The 22,056-nt window shown below is 51.3% G+C and overlaps 1 protein-coding gene across 1 annotated transcript in view; it reads right to left on the reverse strand.

Moving 5' to 3' along the window:
- AHCYL2 (adenosylhomocysteinase like 2) overlaps positions 1–21,467 on the reverse strand; it is a 63,982-nt gene extending 42,515 nt beyond the window's left edge. The window contains exon 1 of the mRNA XM_058806116.1: positions 21,042–21,467. Within this exon, the coding sequence (XP_058662099.1) occupies positions 21,042–21,467 (426 nt within the window). The remainder of the gene's footprint in view (positions 1–21,041) is intronic.
- Between the last annotated feature and the right edge of the window lie 589 nt (positions 21,468–22,056).

Consider the following 22,056-nt stretch of genomic DNA (forward strand, 5'->3'; position numbering starts at 1 on the left):
CTGCTCCAGGGAACATTCCCAGCTCTCCCAGCCTGGCTCCAGCCCTGCAGCAGCTCCAGGTCCCTCTCCCAGTTCTGTTCCCATCCCTCCATCTCCAGCCTGAATCTGGATATGGAATTGCCCATGCCAGGTGCAGGATTTGCCCCTGGCCTTGCTGATCCTCACAGCTTTGCACAGACCCCCTCCCCAGCCGAGAGTGCATTTTATTCAGTGTTTATGGCACTTTTAGAGCTTCCCTCTTAACAATTCTAATGGATTTTCTCCTCAGAAATCCAAATGGATTCTTCCAAAGGCTCAACAGGCAGCATCACCTCCTCCAGGTCCCCTCCTCTCCTCATTTCAGCTTCCCCGTGCAGAGGCAATAAAACAATCATTCCCAAGGAAGTGAAAAGCCTTTGGAATTTGCAGCAGCACCTGAGCCCTTCACAAAAGGTGCTGCAGCTCCTTTTCATGCAGCTGAACCCCAGAGCTGGGCCTGTCCTCACAGCGTTCCCAAGAGCTCAGAAAATGGGATTTAATGAGTGCAGCAGGAGGGAAAACTGCAAGGAGCAATTTGAGAGGCACGGATTTGTAAGGAGCGGCAGATTTAATGAAGAATGTCCTCGCACTTCAAGGAAACCCACGGAGATAATGGCAGCAAAAGACTGAGGAGCCCAAAGTGTGGGGGCTGTTGAAAGCAGGGTGGAGAGGCCAGGCTGGCGGAGGAGTGGGCAGAGAGGCACAGGAAGGGAAAAGCTGAACCAGGTGGGATCTCAGCTCAGTGTTCCAGCTGGAAGAGAAAACCTCTGGTGTTTGTTCTGAGTGATGATATCTGCTTGTCTCAGATATCGGAATAAAGTCCTGCAGGCTGCATCAAGGTGCAAAAAGAGGGTGAAGGGTTTTTCAGACATACAAATAATAAGAGTAAATAATAGTTTTTATGGAATCTCAGCCAGGGATTTGGGTTGGAAGGGACCCTGAAGGGATCCAGTTCCACCCCTGTGCCACACACAGGGACCATCTCCACCATCCCAGGCTGCTCCAAGCCCTGTCCAGGGACACTTTGAGATTTTATATCAGATGAAACCTCACCCAAACAGCACTCATGGCTCTCTCCACGCTGCTCCAGCTGCAGCAGGAATTGTTCTGGCACAGGGATCCCTCATCCCACCCCAGCACGAGGCTCCCAGGGGCTCAGCTGGGCACAGGGAGCAGCAGCAGGAGCTGGGAGATCTCTGCCAAGAAGGGGAAAATGAGAAATTTGAGCTTGGTCAAAATTCCCCAGCAGTTTTGGTTCTGGGGACTGAAAGCAATTTTTATCTCCTATACAGCAGATTTTTTATGTTAAATGCATATAAAATACAGAAGTGTATACAGAATTATGGTTATTTCCCTGGGCACTCACTTCAGGGCATCCTTACACAGTGCACAACTGAAATGAATAAAATTCCAACAAACCCTCTGACAAAGGAGTGGGAGCCAAGGAAAAAGGAGATTCCTCAGCTTCTCCTGGCAAAAAGTGGGAACCTGTTTTAAAGGCAGGATGTTGGCTTTGCATCCAAGCTCCCAAATTAATTTTGGGGAGAAGAGAAAGGTCAAAGCAACAAAATCACATTAATGGCAATTTTTCCATTCTCAGCCATCCAAGCCTTTGATTTTTGCTTTCCTCGTGCCCTGAGAGTCACTGGCAGGTCAGAAAATATTTCAGCTAATGAGATTAGAGCAGCCCCAACTCATTCCTGTTCCTCCCCTTTGCCAACATCCTCAATCCAAGTGAGAGCTGGAAAGGGCCCCACGTGTTTGGGGCACTGCAATAATCCAATCACTGCTGTGGGTTTCATTAAGTTAATAGCAAAGTTAAAATCAAAGAGGTTTGAGAGAGAGAAATTGGCTGTACTGGTGAAACACGGGCTGTGCAGATATTGAGTTGAGAATTGAACAAAATATTCTTAATAGGACACAGAAAACAGGGAATGCCATGAGGGAAAGCATCCCAAAGCCCTCTGTCCTTCCCAAAGCTCTCCCTGTCCATCCCAAAGCTCTCTCTCCATGCCAAAGCCCTCTGTCCTTCCCAAAGCTCTCCCTGTCCATCCCAAGGCTCTCCCTCCATCCCAAAGCTCTCCCTGTCCTTCCCAAAGCTCTCCCTGTCCATCCCAAAGCTCTCCCTGTCCATCCCAAAGCTCTCCCTGTCCATCCCAAAGCTCTCCCTCTCCACCCCAAAGCTCTCCCTCTCCATCCCAAAGCTCTCTCTCCATCCCAAAGCTCTTCCTGTCCTTCCCAAAGCTCTCCCTGTCCATCCCAAAGCTCTCTCTCCATGCCAAAGCCCTCTGTCCTTCCCAAAGCTCTCCCTGTCCATCCCAAGGCTCTCCCTCCATCCCAAAGCTCTCCCTGTCCTTCCCAAAGCTCTCCCTGTCCATCCCAAAGCTCTCCCTGTCCATCCCAAAGCTCTCCCTGTCCATCCCAAAGCTCTCCCTCTCCACCCCAAAGCTCTCCCTCTCCATCCCAAAGCTCTCTCTCCATCCCAAAGCTCTTCCTGTCCATCCCAAAGCTCTCCCTGTCCATCCCAAAGCTCTCTCTCCATCCCAAAGGTCTCTGTCCTTCCCAAGGCTCTCCATCCATCCCAAAGCTCTCCCTGCACCCCAAAGCTCTCCCTGTCCTTCCCAAAGCGCTCCCTGCACCCCAAAGCTCTCCCTGTCCATCCCAAAGCTCTCCCTGTCCATCCCAAAGCTCTCCCTGTCCACCCCAAAGCTCTCCATCCATCCCAAAGCTCTCCCTCCACCCCAAAGCTCTCCCTGTCCATCCTAAAGCTCTCCCTGTCCATCCCAAAGCTCTCCATCCATCCCAAAGCTCTCTCTCTCCACCCCAAAGCTCTCCCTGTCCACCCCAAAGCTCTCCCTGTCCACCCCAAAGCTCTCCCAACCTCAGTAATGTGGGAATTCTGTGCTCACACCCCATGAGCATCCCCAGCACACCCCAGTTATCCAGGGAATGAGCCCTGGGAACAGAGGGAGCAGCCTCAGCCTGGGCCAGGCCCAGCTCTGGGATTTGGGATCATTTCCCACGGAAAGGGCTGGCACAGCCGCAGGGCTGCAGTCCCCATCCCTGGAGGGATTTCAGAGCCACCTGGATGTGGCACTTGGGGACACGGGCAGCGCTGGCCTTGGCAGGGCTGGGGATGGTGGGATGGGAGCTCCAAGGGAAAATCCAACCCCACAATTCCAGGATTTCCAGATGATCCTGCTGTTAGCATCTCCCAGTCTCCATCCCTGGCTCTTTCCCAGCCTCCCTGAGGACATTTCCTTCCCCACGAAATTCTGGGAACCCCAGACCCTTCCCAAACCTTCTCCCTGCTCTCCTGAAGCAGCCTCACCCCTCACCCCTGCCCACAGCAGCTCTGCCTTTAAATTAGTGAAATTATAGCCTTCAAAACACACCAAAAATCCCAAAAGGCCCCAAATTTATCAGTATCTAAGCTCTTCCTGCAGGTTTCCCCTCCCCTGCTGCACCCACAGCCCCGGGCAGAGCTCAGGGTGACCCCGAGTCCCTGTGGGATTTCCTGCCTGGCTGAGCCCTGCCCACGGTGCCAGTGTGTGTTTAGGGATTATTCTGTTTATTTAAAGGATTCCAAACACCAGCTTTTCTCACACTGCTTAAGCCTTTCCTCCCCTGGTTTCTCCAACTGAAATTTGGGTGCTGTGGAGGGCAAATCAGCCCATTCCTGAGCTTTTCCAGCAAAACTTTGACATTTTAGCCCTTCCAGCAAGACCCTCACACCACAACTTCCCTTGCAGAGCCCAGAATCCTCACAGGGTTCAGTAATTCCTCTGCAGATAAAGAACTCTGTAAAGAACAACACATTTCTGTCTTTTTCTGTGCTTTTCCTATTCCAAGACAAGATTTTTGTTGCATCAGAGAATCATGGAATGGTTTGGGTGGGAAGGGACTTTAAAATTGTTTTTTTTTCCATTCCTGCCATGGGCAGGGGACACCCTCCCCTATCCCAGGGTGCTCCAACCCAGCCTGGGACACTTCCAGGGATGGAGAACCCACAAATTCCCTGAGCAAAAAGGTTCCTGGGAATGCAGGGGAGAGAAAAGAACACCTGAAAACCACCCAGAGCTCCACATGAGATGGACTTGGAGGGAACCAATCCCTCAAAGGATGGATAAAAACAAAAAATAAACCCTAAGTCCTCGCTGACCTTTTTGTTTCACCCCACATTGATTCCTCACTCCCCTGCACAACCACAGATTTTGGCTTTCGATGGTTTCAGGGAAAAAAGAACAAGAAAAGGGCAAAATCCCATTAAAAAGAAGATTCCTGCCTAATTAACCCAAGGGTTGGGCTGCATCTTTGATGAATCTCAGTGTTTAACTGTGCTGGTGTTGCCCAGCACACATCACAACTTTCACGTGCAACTTTCTGATGCCCACAAAACCTTTCCAGCATTTGTTGAGGGAGGAATTTGGTTTAAAAGCTTTGTTGTGGGAAAGGAAAAGGGAAAAGGAAAAGGAAAAGGGGAAAGGAAAGGGGAAAGGGGAAAGAGGGAAAAGGAAAAGGAAAAGGGGAAAGGAAAGAGGGAAAAGGAAAAGGCAAGGAAAAGGAAAAAGGGAATCTCCAGGCTCAAAGATCTGAAATCCAGGGAATGGCTTTGTTCTGCTTGGATTTAATCACCTAAAAATACTAGAATTCCTCAGAATTTCTGCTTTTCTCATGGATCCAGCCTGCTGGGAGGGAATTCTCCATGGATTTCATGGTTTCCTCACTGCCAGCTCAGGATGGGCTGTTTGAGGGGATTGTTCCCAACCTCTGTGTGAAGGCTCAGGGCAGAGGGAAAATTTGGGAATGGTTTGGGTGGGAATGACCTCAAAGCACACCCAGGGGCACCTTCCACTATCCCAGGCTGCCCCAAGTCCTTCCCAGCTTATCCTTGGGCACTCCCAGAGATTCCAGCTGCTCTGGCAATTCCATTCCAGCCAGGAATTCCTTCCCAAATCCCATCTTCTCTGTGTCCATGTCTAACACCATCATTCCCTCCATCCCCTCAATGATTTTATCCCAAATCTGGCTGTGCAAAACCCATTTCCCTTCCCTGAGGAGCACAAACCAGGCCTGAGGTGGTTTGTTTTTTTGGGTTTTTTTTTTTTTTTTTGGGAAATGTGGGTATTTCCAGACACTGGAATTTCCAGGATTTACCACTCCAAACTGGAATAAACACACAATTAAATAAAGGAGGCAGCAGAGTTTGTGTGACCTTCCAAATGAAACATTCCCTTTGCTCCTCCTCGTTGCTTCAATGAAATCTTAATTACCCCGGAGCTTTTGATGGCTTCAATTACCACAACACCACTTTTTCTATATATATTTTTTTTATGCCTAAAAAAATCCAATTGTGCAAAAATCCTGCTGCAAGCGCATTTTTTGTGGTTTATTATCTGGAACTGCTGCGAGTGCAGAGCGGCAGGAGCGTTCCTGAGCCTGGAAAATCCCGTGGGATGCAGGGGCAGGCTCCTTTCCTAATTGGAAAATGATTTAGGGCCCCTCGGAGGGGAAGCAGAGCCATTCCTGCCTCTGCTGCAGCCAAAGCCAGCGCTGATGGACGAGCAGCACCCGGAATTGCAAATGAATCCGAGCAGGAGCTTGGAAATCCAGGGGATGGATGGATGGATGGATGGATGGATGGATGGATGGATGGATGGATGGGGGATGGATGGATGATGGATGGATGGATGGATGGGGGATGGATGGATGGATGGATGGATGGATGGATGGATGATGGATGGATGGATGGATGGATGGATGGATGGATGATGGATGGATGGATGGATGGGGGATGGATGGATGGATGGATGGATGGGGGATGGATGGATGGATGGATGGATGGATGGATGATGGATGGATGGATGGATGGATGGATGGATGATGGATGGATGGATGGATGGATGGATGATGGATGGATGATGGATGGATGGATGGATGGATGGATGGATGGATGGATGGATGGATGATGGATGGATGGATGATGGATGGATGGATGGATGATGGATGGATGGATGATGGATGGATGATGGATGGATGGATGATGGATGGATGGATGGATGGATGGATGGATGGATGATGGATGGATGGATGGATGGATGATGGATGGATGGATGATGGATGGATGGATGGATGGATGGATGGATGATGGATGGATGGATGGATGGATGGATGGATGGATGGATGATGGATGGATGGATGGATGGATGGATGATGGATGGATGGATGGATGGATGGATGGATGGATGATGGATGGATGGATGGATGATGGATGGATGGATGGATGATGGAGGATGGATGGATGGATGGATGGGGCAGGAAAAACCAGTGCAGGAATGGCAGGAAATGGGGCACTGCAGAGCTTTCAGGGCTTAAATCACAGGCTGGTTCTGAGTAAGGTTTGGTGGCAAATTCCATTTGCAGCCTTTGGATGAGGCAGAATTCCATTTCCCAATGCAGAATTCCCTTTTCCACTCCAGAATTCCATTTTCCACTGCAGAATTCCATTTCCCAATGCAGAACTCCATTTTCTCACTGCAGAATTCCCTTTTCCACTCCACAATTCCATTTCTCACTGCACAATTCCATATTTCACTGCACAATTCCATTTCTCACTGCACAATTCCATTGCCCACGGCACAATTCCGTTGCCCACTGCACAATTCCGTTGCCCACTGCAGAATTTCGTTGCCCACTGCAGAATTCTGTTTTCCACTGCACAATTCCATTTCCCAAGGCAGAACTCCATTTCCCACAGCAGAATTCCATCCTCCAAGACAAAACTCCCTTTTTCACGGCAAAATTCCACTTTCCATGACAAAATTCCATCTCTCGTGATAAAACTCCATTTTCCATGACGAAATTCCATCTTCCATGACAAAATTCAATTTCCCACCACAAATTTCCATCTTCCACCACAAAATTCCATTTCCCATGCCAAAGGTTCACCTTCCATGACAAAGTTCCACCTTCCACAGCAAAATTCCATTTTCATGACAAAATGCCATTTCTCATGACAAATTTCCATCTTCCACAATGAAATTCCATCTTCCATCACAAATTTCCATCTTCAACCGCAAAATTCCATTTGTCACAAAACATTTCCATTTTCCATGATGAAATTCCATCTTCCATGGCAAAATTCAATTATCCATAAAAAAAACTCCATCTTCCACAATAAAACTCCATTTTCCACAATGAAATTCCATCTTCCACCACAAAATTCCATATCCCATGACAAAGCTTCACCTTCCATGACAAAGTTCCATTTTTCATGACAAGGTTCCATTTTCCACAATGAAATTCCACCTTTCACCACAAAATTTCATTTCTCACGACAGATTTCCACTTTCCATTATGAAATTCCATCTTCCACCACAAAATTCAATTTTTCACAACAGAACTACATCTTCCACCACAAAATTCCAATTCTCACAACAAATTTCCACTTCCCACTATGAAATTCCATTTGCCACCACAGAAATCCCATCTTCCACAGCAAAATTTCTTTTTCCACCACAAAATTCCATTTTCCACCACAAAATCCCATCCTCCATGACAAAATTCCATCTCCTACCACAAATTTCCACCTTCCACTTTTGTGGCCCTCCCTGACAAGGCCAAAACAAAAGAGGCCAAGCAGAGAAAAGAAAAGTAATTAAAAAGCAAAACCAACTCTTGTGTTGCTCTGTGCTCACAAGAGGGAAAACGAGGACACGCTTGACGAGGGTGATTAATTTGCTGGAGAATGATTTGGTTGATATTTGCCATAAATTGGCCAGGAATCAAAAAAAACAAGGGAAAAAACCTCAGCCACACATGAATTACTGAGTGAGGAATGAGATTTAGCACAGAATTTGGATGTGGAGAGATAATAATAATAATAATAATAATAATAATAATAATAATAATAATAATAATAATGGAGGATGAGGGGATCCAGAATCCAGGATCCCAAAATTCCATCCATGTTTTCCTTAGTGTTTCACCATAAAATAATGGGAATTATGGATGGAACAAGCAGGGACAAGACAAAAATACCAGCATGAAGTCAATTATTGAGGAATTCTCCATCCAACTGCTTCTGCCTCATGACACAGACTCCAAATAAACCCAAAAATTGAGCAGATTTTTTAATTAAGGTGAAATTAAAGCCAAGCCAAATTGTTCAAGGAGAGCTACACTGGGTCAGGAAAATTCCAGGAGAGGGAGCTGGGAGAAGGGATGGAGGGACAGGACACAGGGAATGGCTGCAGATTGGAGGAAAGAGGAGATTTGGGGAGGAATTCCTGGCTGGGAGGGCTGGGATGGAATTCCCAGAGCAGCTATGGCTGCCCCTGCATCCCTGGAATGTCCAAGGTGAGGTTGGAGCACCTGGCACAGTGGGAGGTGTCCCTGCCATGGCAGGGGTGGCACTGAGGGGCTCTGGGGTCTTTCCCACCCAACCATTCCAGGATCTGCGGTGGATGCACCCCCAACACCTCCCACCTGCTGGAAAAAGGCCAGAATTCCCAATGTTTCCAATGATTGTGGGTTTTCCACCTTGCTGGGGAGCAGCAGAACTGCAGATCCTGGGGGTTGGGCAGAGCTGCGGCCCAGCCCCAGGGCTGAAGTGTCCCTTTAACCACAGCCCCCATCGCTGCCTCCCCGCTGCTGCACAGGCACAACAGAGGGCAGGACGCAGAGAACAAACAAACACAGAAAAAGCAGCTCCGAGGCCCCGGGAACAAGGAGAGCTTTGTCTGGGCTGGGATTGGGCCAGGAAGCTCCACAGGTCTCTGCACACACCTACTCAGCTCTCCTCAAGCAACCCAAGCTAGGGAAGCTACAAATCCCACCCAAAATCACTCATGAATCAGGCAGAGCATCACAATCCCAACTCCAGCTCCAAAGCAGCTTTTGGTTGGAGTTTTCATGATGCCTGACCCAAGCACAGCTCCCTCACGCTCTGGAATCACTGTCTCAGCACACCCAAAAATGCATCACAAGGAGCACTGAAAATGCTTTACATGTTCAGGCAGCCCCGTGACTCATCTGTGGTCATTCTGCTGCAGAGAAACCAGAAAATGTTTCAGCTTATTTATATTAAAAATTAAAAAAAAAAAAAAAAAGAATGAAAAGCAAAGCACAGAAAGTTCTTGGCACTCCGAGTTACCCAACAGCTTCTGCGCTGTGGTGAGCAGATAACCCAAGCCTCGTGCAGGATTGCAGGATCCTTTCCTGAAATCAGGCAAAATAATTCCTCAGTCAGTGCTGCACAGTGGATCCCAGAGGCTCTGCCCTGTCTCAAAGAACCCAACTGCACTTGAAGAGCTCCCACAAAAATGACATTTACAAGCAATGCACTGCGGAACTTCAGAGCCCGAGAATTCTGCCAGACACTTTTATGGGTGCTTGAGTCATCGCCGATTTTATGTGAGACAAAAAAATAACTGGTTTAGAACCAACTAAAAACCCTTTTTTCATCTGGGGGCTGCTGCTCCCTTTGAAAAGCTCAAAAGATATCCTGGAACAGCGTGAGCACAGCTGGGAGCAAACTCCCTCCACAGCCAAGGGCTGCTTCCCGTCCTCTCAGGATCCATCCCCCTTCAGATGTCCGGAAATGAATCCCTGGGATTGCACTGGGGAAGGGTTTCCAGGGGATGCTGCAAGAGTTTGGGGTGGGAATGGCTGGCTGGGGCCCAGGCAGAGAAACCAGGCAGGAAACAAATCTGGAGCGGGGACTGATCCAGCAGGGAGCGTTCGGGAGTTTAGAGGGAGATGCCAGACAAAAAGCTCTCCTGGAACATAGAGAGGATGGTGATTTCATCTCTCCTGGAATTGCAGTGATCTTCAAACAGCACAGCACAAGCACTGCCTGCCCTTGGCAATGAAGGAGGCACAGGCAGAGCTGGGGGGATTTGCCCTGATCACCCCAAAACCACACCCAGCCCCGGCCAGGCACAGGAGGATTTGCTGTTCCTCCTTTCCCTGCTTCTAACGCCCCTTCCACCCCACAGGTGAGTGGATCCCTGTGCTGGAAGGGACCCCAGAGCCCCTGCAGTGCCACCCCTGCCATGGTAGGGACACCTCCCACTGTGCCAGGCTGTCTAGCCCCAGTGCCCAGCCTGGCCTTGGGCACTGCCAGGGATGCAGAGCCCAGAACCCTCTGGGAGCCCACCCAGCCTGTGGCAGGTCTCTGTGCTGAGGAGTGGATCCAAGACCCTTCCTGAACAATCAGAGCTGGTGTCTCCTGGTTTTCCCTCTGCTGTTCAGGTGATTTGGGCTGGGACATCCATGGTGAAGCCCAGAACACAACAGCTCCAGCAACAAAACCCTTCAGTGCTGTGTTTGAGGCCAGGAAAGCAGGAACTGAAGTGTTTTTCTCCTTCTGTCAGGAACTGACAGGCAGCCCTTCTGTGCCTGCTGCTGAAGAATGAACCATCCCAGACACCTCCCTTCACACAGGCACCAACCAGCTCTGCTTTGCTGCTTCTCCTGGGATCAGCTCCCAGCTCTTCCCTATCTGCCCATCTGGAGCTCTCCAAACCCGTGCAAGCCCTGATCTGCAGCTGGGCCTTCTCCCCAAAACGCCTCAGGGCACCCTCCAGTGTCCTGCCTTTGTCTGCTCCTGTTTGTTCTGTACCCACAGGAGCAGCTCCCCAAAGCCAGGGGCACACACAGCTCCCCAAAGCCAGGGGCACACACAGCTCCCCAAAGCCAGGGGCACACACAGCTCCCCAAAGCCAGGGGCACACACAGCTCCCCAAACTCCAGGGGCACACACAGCTCCCCAAACTCCAGGGGCACACACAGCTCCCCAAACTCCAGGGGCACACACAGCTCCCCAAAACCCCAGAGCAGACACAGCTCCCCAAACCCAGAACCAGACACAGCTCCCCAAAACCCCAGGAGCAGACACAGCTCCCCAAAACCCCAGGAGCAGACACAGCTCCCCAAACCCAGAACCAGACACAGCTCTCCATGATGCCTTAAGTTTTATATTTCCTATTTTCCAGATTCTGCACTGCATTATGTGTAACTCTGAACTTCCTATAAAGTGCCAGCAAGTTCTCCTCACAGCCCAGTCAGACAGAACAATCCTTCTCCAGCCCCTTGGGTTTTGGGCAGCTTCAGGGCCAAAAGTGCAACAGCAGGGAATTGAGGGGAGCAATCTGGGAGGATGGGACTGCAGAACCTGGAGCTGGAATTGCCCAATTAACCCAATATGGAAATGGACCAAAACTTATAAAAGTGTGAACTCTCATGACTCAGAGTCCATCCATTAAAACTTTTTCTTGTGGCAGGGGTCAGAAGGGGATGGGCTTTAAGGTCCCTTCCAACCCAACCCATCCCACCCCATGATTCCACCATTCCTCACAGAGTTGTCACCTCACAATCATTAAATCAAGACCTGAATCTGATTTAATCTTGGGTCCATCTTGGGTGTAGCTCTGGCTGGGCCCTGGCACTGCCCAAGGTGTATCCTGTGAAGGCCTTTAATAAATCCCTATTTTACTCCTTTAACACTGTCCAGCCTTTGTTCTAGGGAGCATCTCAAGACATCAGGTGTACCTATTGAAGGCCTTTAATAAATCCCTATTTTACTCCTTTATTTCTGCCCAGCCTCTGTTCCAGGCAGGCTCTTTAGGCACCGCCCAACCCCAGCAGTGCCACTCAGCCCCGGAAGCTCTGGGCTCTGTTTGCATTTCCAAGGAGCCTTTTGGCTCCTCTGGGTGGCGGCTGCAGTGAGGGCTGTGCTCCCCTCTCTCTCCAGACCCTTCTCCTGGCTCCTGCTCTGAGGGCAGAGCTGCCCAGCCCCTCTCTGGTGCCACTCGGGCACAGCTCACCCTGTGTGCCAGGATGTGCTGGCCAGAGGCCACTCAGTGTCACACTCCCGTGGGAAACGCTGGGAATGGCTGCATGGAGAATTCTGCTGATTTCACCCCTGGGACTGAGCTCTGCTGGCACCACTGACACTGACAGCGGGGACAAAGCCTGGCACCCCGCGTGGCACCTCAGGTGACAAAGCCTGGCACCCCGGGTGGCACCTCAGGTGACAAAGCCTGGCACCCCGGGTGGCACCCAAGTGACAAAGCCTGGCACCCCGGGTGGCACCTCAGGTGACAAAGCCTGGCACCCCGGGTGGCAGCCCTGCTCACAGCAGGGGTTGGAATCAGAGATCCTTAAGGTCCCTTCCATCCCCTGGGTGTATAAAACAAACACATCCATCCCAAACACCCTGGCCGTGTTCTGTTGCAATCCTCACTGCTGAGGGCTCCAGCCCAATCCCTTTCCCCATCTCACAACCCCAAACCACTCTGGGACAGCCTTCCCTTCCCAGATGGCCTCCCTGAATCCCCCCTCTACCTCTTGTGGACCTCAACATCAGAATTTCAAACCAGTTCGGATTTTTACATTTTTTCTCTCCTTTTCTTTTTCCTCCTACTCTGTATCAGCTTGGACCAGGTTCAGCTTAAACATTCTGGGCTGCAGTCTGTAGGAAAGGTATTTACAAAATAAAGGGTGTGAAGCCTTTCCCAGGGTGGAGGTTTTGTTACTGTGTCCTTATGGATTCTTTGTGTCCCCAGGAACAGAAATTCCAAGAGAAACACACAAACCTATTTGACAATTGGAAACAAAAAATAAAACCCAATTATTTTTCCCTTCTCTCTTTTCTCTCCCTTTTTTCTCTTCCTCCAGATGTTGAGCAAAACAATTGATCTGTTTGAAAAAATCATCTGCAAAGCAGCTGTTCCACACATGGAAGGACATTTCAAAATTCACCTGCCAGGAATATCAGTCAAAAAAAAAAGGAAGAATGAGCAGTTAAAAACAGAACTGCTGAATGCATGAAATCTGGGAACTCAAAAATAACACAAGATGCACATACACAATAGGTTAAAGTAAAACTAAAATAGGAAAAAAACTTTGGGTTTTAAAAGTGCCCCACAGCACGACAAGAGCTTTGATACTCCCAAGGTTTTCCTCAAAATTTGCATGACAAATTTTCCCACCCAGCTGTGACATTTAAGGATTTCTCCCCCATTATTCATCTGTGAATCACAGAATCGTTATAAAATCAGGGAATGGCTTGGGTTGAGAGGGATGTCAAATCTCTCTCAGTTTGGTTTTACAGGAATTCAGTGACGGGAGGAGAGGGAGCAGCTCAGGCTGGGCCAGGGGAGGCTCAGGGTGGGCAGCAGCAGGAACTGGTGTGGCTGGGCAGTGCCAGGCACAGAGGGACCCGGTGGGCAGCAGGGCAGGAGCCCTGGTGTGCCCTGGTGGCCAAGGGCCCAGTGCCACCTGGCTGTGCCACACTGGAGGGCACAGCAGCAGGGAGGGCACTGTGCCCTGCCCTGGGCCAAGGACCCAGTGCCACCTGGCTGTGCCACGCTGGAGGGCACAGCAGCAGGGAGGACACTGTGCCCTGGTGGCCAAGGGCCCAGTGCCACCTGGCTGTGCCACACTGGAGGGCACAGCAGCAGGGAGGACACTGTGCCCTGGTGGCCAAGGGCCCAGTGCCACCTGGCTGTGCCACGCTGGAGGGCACAGCAGCAGGGAGGGCACTGTGCCCTGGCACGGGCAGGGCTCAGCTCCAGGGCTGTGCCAGCTGTGCCCCCTCAGCCCGGGCAGGACCTTGGGACACTGAGCAGGGCCAGAGGGGCAGCGGGGCTGGAGAGGGGCTGGGACACAAACCCTGAGGGAGCCCTGAGGGAGCTGGGGGTGCTCAGCCTGCAGGAAAGGAGACTCAGGGTGCCCCCAGCACTCTCACAGCTCCTGAAAGGTGCCTGTGCCCAGCTGCCCCTGGGCTCTGTCTGCAGCAGCACTGGCACACCCAGGGCACACAGCCTGAGCTGGGCCGAGGGAAATCCAGCTTGGAGAGCAGCAAAAAGCTTTTCCAGCAAGGGGGAGAAAGTTCTGCAATGGCTGCCCGGGGAGGGGGTGCAGTCACCACCCCTGGGTGTGTTTAACCAGCCTGGAGGTGGCACTGGGTGCCAGGGGCTGGGCTGGGCTCCAGGGCCTTGGAGGGCTCTCCCATCCTGGTGACTCTGAACTCTGTGCAGGTCAGACAAAAAACATTATTGGTGCTCACCCTGCCAGCCTGTACAACCTCCTGTTTCCACAGGAGCTGTCAGCCCTTGAGGGTTGCAAAGTTTACAGCTATGGCAAACAGATATTACCAAATACCCATCTTTTATAAAATTTTAAAATATTAATGTGTCTGTAGATACTCCTTCAAGCACAGTTTTGACTTCTGCACTCACAGGGGAAACAACCAATCACACTTGCTGTCATAGTTTTACATGAGAGATGTTTAAAAAAGTGATACAAAGCTTCCAACCATTAAAAAGCTGGACATGTCCCTGAACCAGGACAACATGCTGCTGTGAAAAGCACATGTTAAACAACAAAACAAACATGGAAGCTATTAATAAAATTTTCCTCATACTTTTTTAAAATTTTAAACCTATTTTAACTTCCTCCTAATCCCACCTCACAACAAAAATAAATACATTAATAATTAACCAACACCAAAATCTACCACACTCCTTAATACATTAACCAAAAAAATCTTGAAATAAAAAAAAAAATCCTCAATTAGCAAGCCAAATCCACTACATTTGGCAACATTTTTAACAAGATTTTGCTTTGTTGAGTGTATCCCAAGAAGTAAAAACAGAGAATAAGGAAAGCTCCAGCAGAGATTTTGGTGTGATTCTGGAATTCTGACCCAGCACAGGAGCAGATCCCGGTGCCACAGCCCCTGGCAAAGGGCAGCTTGGCCATTCCCAGTTCCAAGGTTCCCTCCTCATCCCGTTTTATTTCCCTCTCCTTTTCATCTCCCCGCTCCTCAGCCCCGTGGGTTGATCCTTGCACTCGGTTGCACGCAGGCACCTGCTCCAATGAACCCGGATTCGTGCAGATTATCACACCAAATTCAAGAATTGGATACAAAAACCCTAAAGGTTTTACTAAAGAGCATTCCAGCCCCTCGCTCCCTGCATTTCCGGGGAATTCAGCCCCGGGGGAAGAAGCATTTATCACCTGGCTGGGGGTTAGAAGGGAAAAACAGCAGAGGAAAAAAAATCCTTAATGGAGCCGAAAAGCCTCACTGGTGTGCCGGAAAACAAAGTGGGAATTTCCACGGGAACGGGCAGGCTCTGGCGGCGGAGCGATCCGCTGGCAGCAAGGTCAGAGGCACCACCGAGGGAGCCGCACGAGAGGCGTTCCCAGCGGCCTCGGGGCTGTGCCGGCCCAGCGAGCAGCAGGAATTGCCGCGGATCCCGGATCCCCGCCGGGGGCTGCGGCACCTCGCCAGCGACACGCGGTGACAGCGCAGCGCTCCCGCAGCCCCCGGCGCTGCGGAGGCGGCGGCACGGAGAGAACGGAGCCCGCGGGATGAATCAAGCCCGGCCTCGGCAGCGCAACGCCCGCTGCAGCCACCGCTCCGAGCTCCGCGGCACAGCTGGGAGGGAGGGAACGCCAGCGGCAGCTCGGCTTGCTGCACGCTGCCTGGGACAGGGGAAAATAATAACTAAAATAATAAAATAATAAAAATAATAAAAATAATAAAAAATTTAATAAAATAATAATAAAATAATAATAAAATTAATAAAAAATTAATAAATAATAATAAAAATAATAAATGATAGCAATAATAAATTAATAATAAAAATAATAATAAAATAATAAAAATAATAATAAAATAATAATAAAATAATAAAATAATAATAATAAAATAATAATAAAATAAATAATAAAAATAATCACCATCTGCTTTGGAGCTTGGGGTTGGCTTGGGGTAAAACTCGCCTCTTGCTGAGGTCTGACCTTCCCAGTGCGGGTGCAGGAACCCCCAGAGCCCCGAGCACCTCACAACCATTAAATTAAGAAATTAATCTGTTTAAATCCAAGTTTTTCTTGCGGTTGGAGTCAGAACTGGATGGGCTTTAACGTCCCTTCCAACCCAACCCATGCCATGATTCCACAATTCTTCACGTAGGCGTCACTTCAGAATCATTAATTCAAGACCTGAATCTGATTAAATTTAATCAGATTTCATAATCATTAAATCAAGACCTGAATCTGATGAAATTCAAGTTTTCTTGTGGCTGAGGGTCACAACTGGATGGGCTTTAAGGTCCCTTGCAACCCACTCTGTGATTCTTCTCTCAGCTGAAGAAAGCAGCACAGAGTTGTCACTCCATAACCATTCAATCAAGACCTGAATCTGATTAAATTTAAGTTTTTCTTGCGGCTGAGGGTCACAACTGGATGGGCTTTAAGGTCCCTTCAAAACCAACCCATCCCGTGATTCCACCATTCACAGAGTTGCCACTCCACAATCATTAAATCAAGATATAAATCTGATTAAGTTTTTCTTGTAGCAGGGTCAGAAGTGGATGGGCTTTAAGGTCCCTTCAAATCCAACCCAACCTACCCCGTCCCACTCTGTGATTCTTCTCTCAGCTGAAAAAAGGGGCACAGAGTTGTTACTTCACAATCATTAAATCAAGACCTGAATCTGATTAAATTTAAGTTTTTCTTGTAGCTGACGGTCACAACTGGATGGGCTTTAAGGTCCCTCCAACCCAACCCAACCCATCCCATGATTCCACCATTCTTCTCCCAGCTGCAGAAAGGGGCACGGAGTGGTCATGACAAGGCTGAGATTGCCCAGTTAATCAGTTTGGGAGTCTTAATTAAGGCTCCCTGGTCACTAATAACAGAATTCCCAGAGGTTCTGTGACTGTCAGCTGCTTGGATCTGGGAGTGCTTTAAGAATTCACACAACACCGGCATCCACCAGCATTCCAGGGCTGCTGAGCAATCACCTCATCACCAAAACAGCACCAGAACCCCAAAACCAGCAGCCACCACCCCCTAAAGCTGGTGAGCAATCACCTCATCACCAAAACAGCACCAGAACCCCAAAACCAGCAGCCACCACCCCCTAAAGCTGGTGAGCAATCACCTCATCACCAAAACAGCACCAGAACCCCAAAACCAGCAGCCACCACCCCCTAAAGCTGATGAGCAATCACCTCATCACCAAAACAGCACCAGAACCCCAAAACCAGCAGCCACCACCCCCTAAAGCTGCTGAGCAATCACCTCATCACCAAAACAGCACCAGAACCCCAAAATGGAGCCAGTGCAGGTGAGTCAGGGCCTACTCACAGCCGGGAACATCTGGAGCTGTTGCCCAGCCCCTGGGCTCACCTGGCAGTGGGAATGGGGCCGAAGCGACCCCAAATCCACCCCACAGCCCAGCCAGGCAGTATCCAGCTGCTCCTGAGGGGCTTTCCCAGCTCCCTCTCCATTCCCAGCTCCTCCTGGACCCCACTCTCAGGAGAGACCCATCCCACAGGAAATTCACCCAGCCTAAAGTGAGGAATTGCACCCTCAGCCTGGAGCCACGGGAGGAGAGCACGGAGAGGGAGGATTTGGAACCTTCATCCCACCCTTCCCAGCATGGGGTGCAGGAACTCCCAGAGCCCCAAGCACCTCACAACCATTCAAACAGGAGCTGAATCTGATTAAATGTAAGTTTTTCCTGTGGCTGAGGGTCAGAATTGTGTGGGCTTTAAGGTCCCTTCCAACCCAACCCATCCCACCTCGTGATTCTTCTCCCAGCTGAAGAAAGGGACACAGAGTTATCACTTCATAACCATTAAATCCAGACCTGAATCTGAGTAAATTTAAGTAAATTTCAGTAAATTTTCTTGTGGCAGGAGTCAGAACTGGATGGGCTTTAAGGTCCCTTCAAACTCAATTCAACCTGTGATTCTACCATTCTTCTCCCAGCTCAAGAAAGGGACATGGAGATGTCACCTCACAACCATTCAATCAAGGACTGAAACTGCTTAAATTCAAGTTTTTCTTGTGGCTGAGGGTCAGAACTGGATGGGCATTCACCAGCAAAATTTCCCCTCAGGAATGAGGAATTCCAGCATTTCCAGCAAGACCCAAAGGGAACAACAATTCCAGGGATATTCCCCAAGATTTGATCTCTAAAGGTGGCAGAGAAAAGCCCAGCACCTTCTATAATGTCTGCATATAAATGTATATAACAATATCATCTATTCTTCCTGTTTACACCCTATTGAGGTAAATACAAATCAGAACATCTAAAGGCAGACAGATCAATAAAACACTGGACTGACAGAAAAGAAGATTTAAAGTGAGAGTGAAAAGAGGAAAAGAGCCACTGAAATTTTCTGGCAACTCTTTTTGTCTCAGAATTGCAAAACCACAATTTTGTGGAGTGGCATCTCAAGGATGGGTGTTAGGATTCCAAGGGAAGGAAAAAAAAAACTAAGAAAAATATATTTATATAAAGCAGCCAAGAAAAAAAATACTGAGATTTTGTTTCTATCAAACACTCTTAAGAATCAGAGTTCCACTACAAATTTCATCATTTTAATTAGACTTTTATCTCTATATCAGCAAAGTTCTGTTGGATCTGAATAAAAAATTTATCTTATTTTTGTTCTAAACAAAAAACTTATTTTTGTTCTAAACCTCCTTTCAGCAGATGCTTCAGCTCCACGTGCCCAATTTTGCAGCCATGGGCCTGGGGACAATTTGATGGCTCCCAAATCTGGTTTTGTTCCAATAACACCAGGATATTGAATATTATTTATTTCTCCTGAGGTGGAGAGGAGCTGGATGAATGAAGAGCCTGGTCTGAGAGGCTGGCACCTGCTGAAGTGGGGGAGAAAAGGAGGAGAAGGAGCAGTTTGTGCTCCCAGATCCTCTCCAGCAGCACATCCCAAGCAGAGCCAGCTGGGAATTCCAGGTTCCTCCTGCATCTGTGGCTCTGCTCCTGGGACTGGGAGTGATGCAGGTTTGAAGCTGCTTCAGGTTCTCCGCCACCCTCTGAAATAAAATCTCTTTTTGTGGTTTAACCCAGGAAAGAATGGAGAGGGGGGATGAAGAGTTTAAGCACATTTGAGGAGAATTACGGGTGCCCTGAGGGTCTCTAAAAATAGAGATGGGATCAGGATATCAAACTCCAAACACTGGGCTGGGAGTCAGGATCCCAGAGGGAAAATGTCCTTTCCTGAGCAGCTGAGCCCCCTGCTAACCCCAAAGAAGGGATTTTAGGGGGAGGAAGGAACCAAGATCCAGACCTTGCCCTGTGGGATGTGCTCCCTCCAAGGAGGAACTGGAATTTCAGGGAAGCCACCCAGGAGGAAATCACAGTTATGGGGACAAACCCCCTCACCCTGGGCCCTCCAAAGGGAGAGGAAATTTAGAGCAGCCCCAAAAGAGGCTGGAAGTCCACAGAAGGGGAGGTGAAACCCAAAGTTTCATGAGGTGAGAGGCTCCCTTAGGACAGGGACAATTTTTTCCCTACACCCCATAAAGGTTCGCAGGACACAACTCCTTCTCCTGGGATTTCCAATAGGAATGATGCCAAAAACCAGGGGAAACGTGCATTTCCCTCCAGGCACAGCAGGGTACGCACAGCCCCTACTCCAGGGAGCACCTGTGTCCACCTGAGGAGCTGGAGACACGCCAATGCACTCACCAGGACCGGACTCAGCAGGACTCCCAGCTCCACACAGAGCTGGGGTGCCAGCTCACAGCACCCCTGGGAGAGGGGCGCCCCCAAAGCCCCCCTGCCACACCCCACACCCAGCCATGGGCACACCTGGCCCTGCCCCAGGTGCCAACGTCACCAGCGACGCCCGGGACGTTTTTATCTCATCCACATTCCCCAGATAACCCTGGGAACGTGAACCCGATGTGAACCCACACACCCTGCAGCTCACACACCTGGGGTGAGGGAGTGCGCTGTAAATGCACCCAGGGACACCTGGGGGGGCAGAAATAGGGGGGAGAGGCACCGAGGGACACCTGGGGGTGCAGAACTGGGGTGTAAAGGTACCCAGGGCCATCTAGAGGTGCAGAATTGGGGTGTAAAGGCAACCAGAGACACCTGGGGGTGCAGGGAACGGGGTGTAAAGGCACCCAGGGGTGCAGGGAATAGGGTGTAAAGGCACCCGGGGACACTTGGGGGTGTGGGAACCCAGGGGTGTAAAGGCACACAGAGACACCTGGGGGTACAGAAATGGGGTGTAAAGGCACACAGAGACACCTGGGGGTACAGAAATGGGGTGTAAAGGCACCCAGTGATACCTGGGGGTACAGAAATGGGGTGTAAAGGCACACAGAGATACCTGGGGGTACAGAAATGGGGTGTAAAGGCACCCAGTGATACCTGGGGGTACAGAAATGGGGTGTAAAGGCACCCAGTGATACCTGGGGGTGCAGAAATGGGGTGTAAAGGCACCCAGTGATACCTGGGGGTGCAGAAATGGGGTGTAAAGGCACCCAGTGATACCTGGGGGTGCAGAAATGGGGTGTAAAGGCACCCAGTGATACCTGGGGGTGCAGAAATGGGGTGTAAAGGCACCCAGTGATACCTGGGGGTGCAGAAATGGGGTGTAAAGGCACCCAGTGTCACCTGGGGGTGCACAATTGGGGTGCAAAGGCACCCGGTGTCACCTGGGGGTGCAGGGAACAGGGTGTAAAAGCACTCAGAGTCACCTGAGGGTGCAGGTGTGGGGTGTAAATGCACCCAGGGACATCTGGGGGTGCAGGAACGGGGTGCAAAGGCACCCAGAGTCACCTGGGGGTGCAGGAGTGGGGTGTAAATGCACCCAGGGACATCTGGGGGTGCAGGAACGGGATGCAAAGGCACCCAGTGTCACCTGGGGGTGCAGGAGTGGGGTGTAAATGCACTCAGTGTCCCCCCACACGTCCCCACTGCACAGACACGGGGGGAGGGTACAATGCACAGTCAGACCCCAGGCACGGCAGAACACGTCCCCAGAACGCAGCCCCAGCCCTGGAGCGCCCCCGCAGCCCCGGCAGCCGCTCGGGGTCACCGACACCGCCGCGCACCGGGGACCCCGCACCGGGCCGGCCCTGCCCGGCCGAGGCAGCGCCGCGTCCCGAGCCCCGGTGCCCGGAGCTGTCCCTGGCACGGCCCCGCCGGGAGCGCTCCCTGCCGCTGCCGCCCCCGTTACCTTCTTGACGGTGCGCGGCGCCTCGGTGACGGTGCCGTCGGGGCTCACGAGCGCCTCGGCCGCGCTGCCGCTGCTGTCGCTGCCGTCGCGGTGCCGGGGCTGCTGGGGGTGGTGCGGGTCGCTCCTCTTCATGGCCGAAGCCTGCGGCACCTTGCCGGCGGCCGAGGACATCCCGGAGGCCGAGGACATCGCGGCGGCCGAGGACAGCCCGGGGCAGCCGCCCCCCGGAGGCCGCTCGGCGGAGGGGGCCGGGGCCGCCTCACGCTCGGCGCCCGGCACGGGGCAGGCGGGCGCCGCCGCCGCCACGCCGTGCCCCGCTGCGTGAGCGCCCACAGGCTCGCACGGCGGCCCCGCCGCCTTGTCCATGGGGCCGCCGAGCTCCTTCAGCTCCACGGCGGGCGCGGCCACCGCCACCTGCACCGACATCGCCGCCGACTGCTCCGGCTCCGCTCCCGGTCCGCTCCGGCTCCCTCAGGGCCGCCGGCCCCGCCTCGCCTCGCCCCGCCCCGCCGCCCTCACCGCCGCACTGCGTGCTGGGACATGGAGTCCTCCCGCCCCGGCTCCGCCCTGCCGCGACTACAGCTCCCGGCACCCCCTGCGGGGCCGCGCGGGGATTGCTGGGAGTTGTAGTCCGCGCGGGGCCACCCGCATCGTGTAGGCCTTTGGCTCTTTTTTCACGTTTTGGTGAATTTGCAGTGTTTCAGCCGCTGGGCACGGAATCGCAGGAGCACTGAGGTTGCACAAGACCATCGAGACCAAGGTGTGCCTGATCTCCACTTTATGTTACCAGCCCAGAGCCCTGAGTGCCACATCCAGGGATTCCTGGGACACCCCCATGGATGGGCGCTCCAAAGCTCCCTGGGCAGCCCCTGCCAGGGCCTGACCCCCTTTCCATGGGGAAATTCCTGCTGGTGTCCAACCTCACCTCCCCTGGCCCAGCCTAAGGCCGCTCCCTCTGCTCCTGTCCCTGTTCCCCCCGGCTGTGCCCTCCTGGCAGGGACTTGTGCAGAGCCAC

Source organism: Ammospiza caudacuta, chromosome 5 (assembly GCF_027887145.1).
Source record: "Ammospiza caudacuta isolate bAmmCau1 chromosome 5, bAmmCau1.pri, whole genome shotgun sequence".
Taxonomy (NCBI): Eukaryota; Metazoa; Chordata; class Aves; order Passeriformes; family Passerellidae; genus Ammospiza; species Ammospiza caudacuta.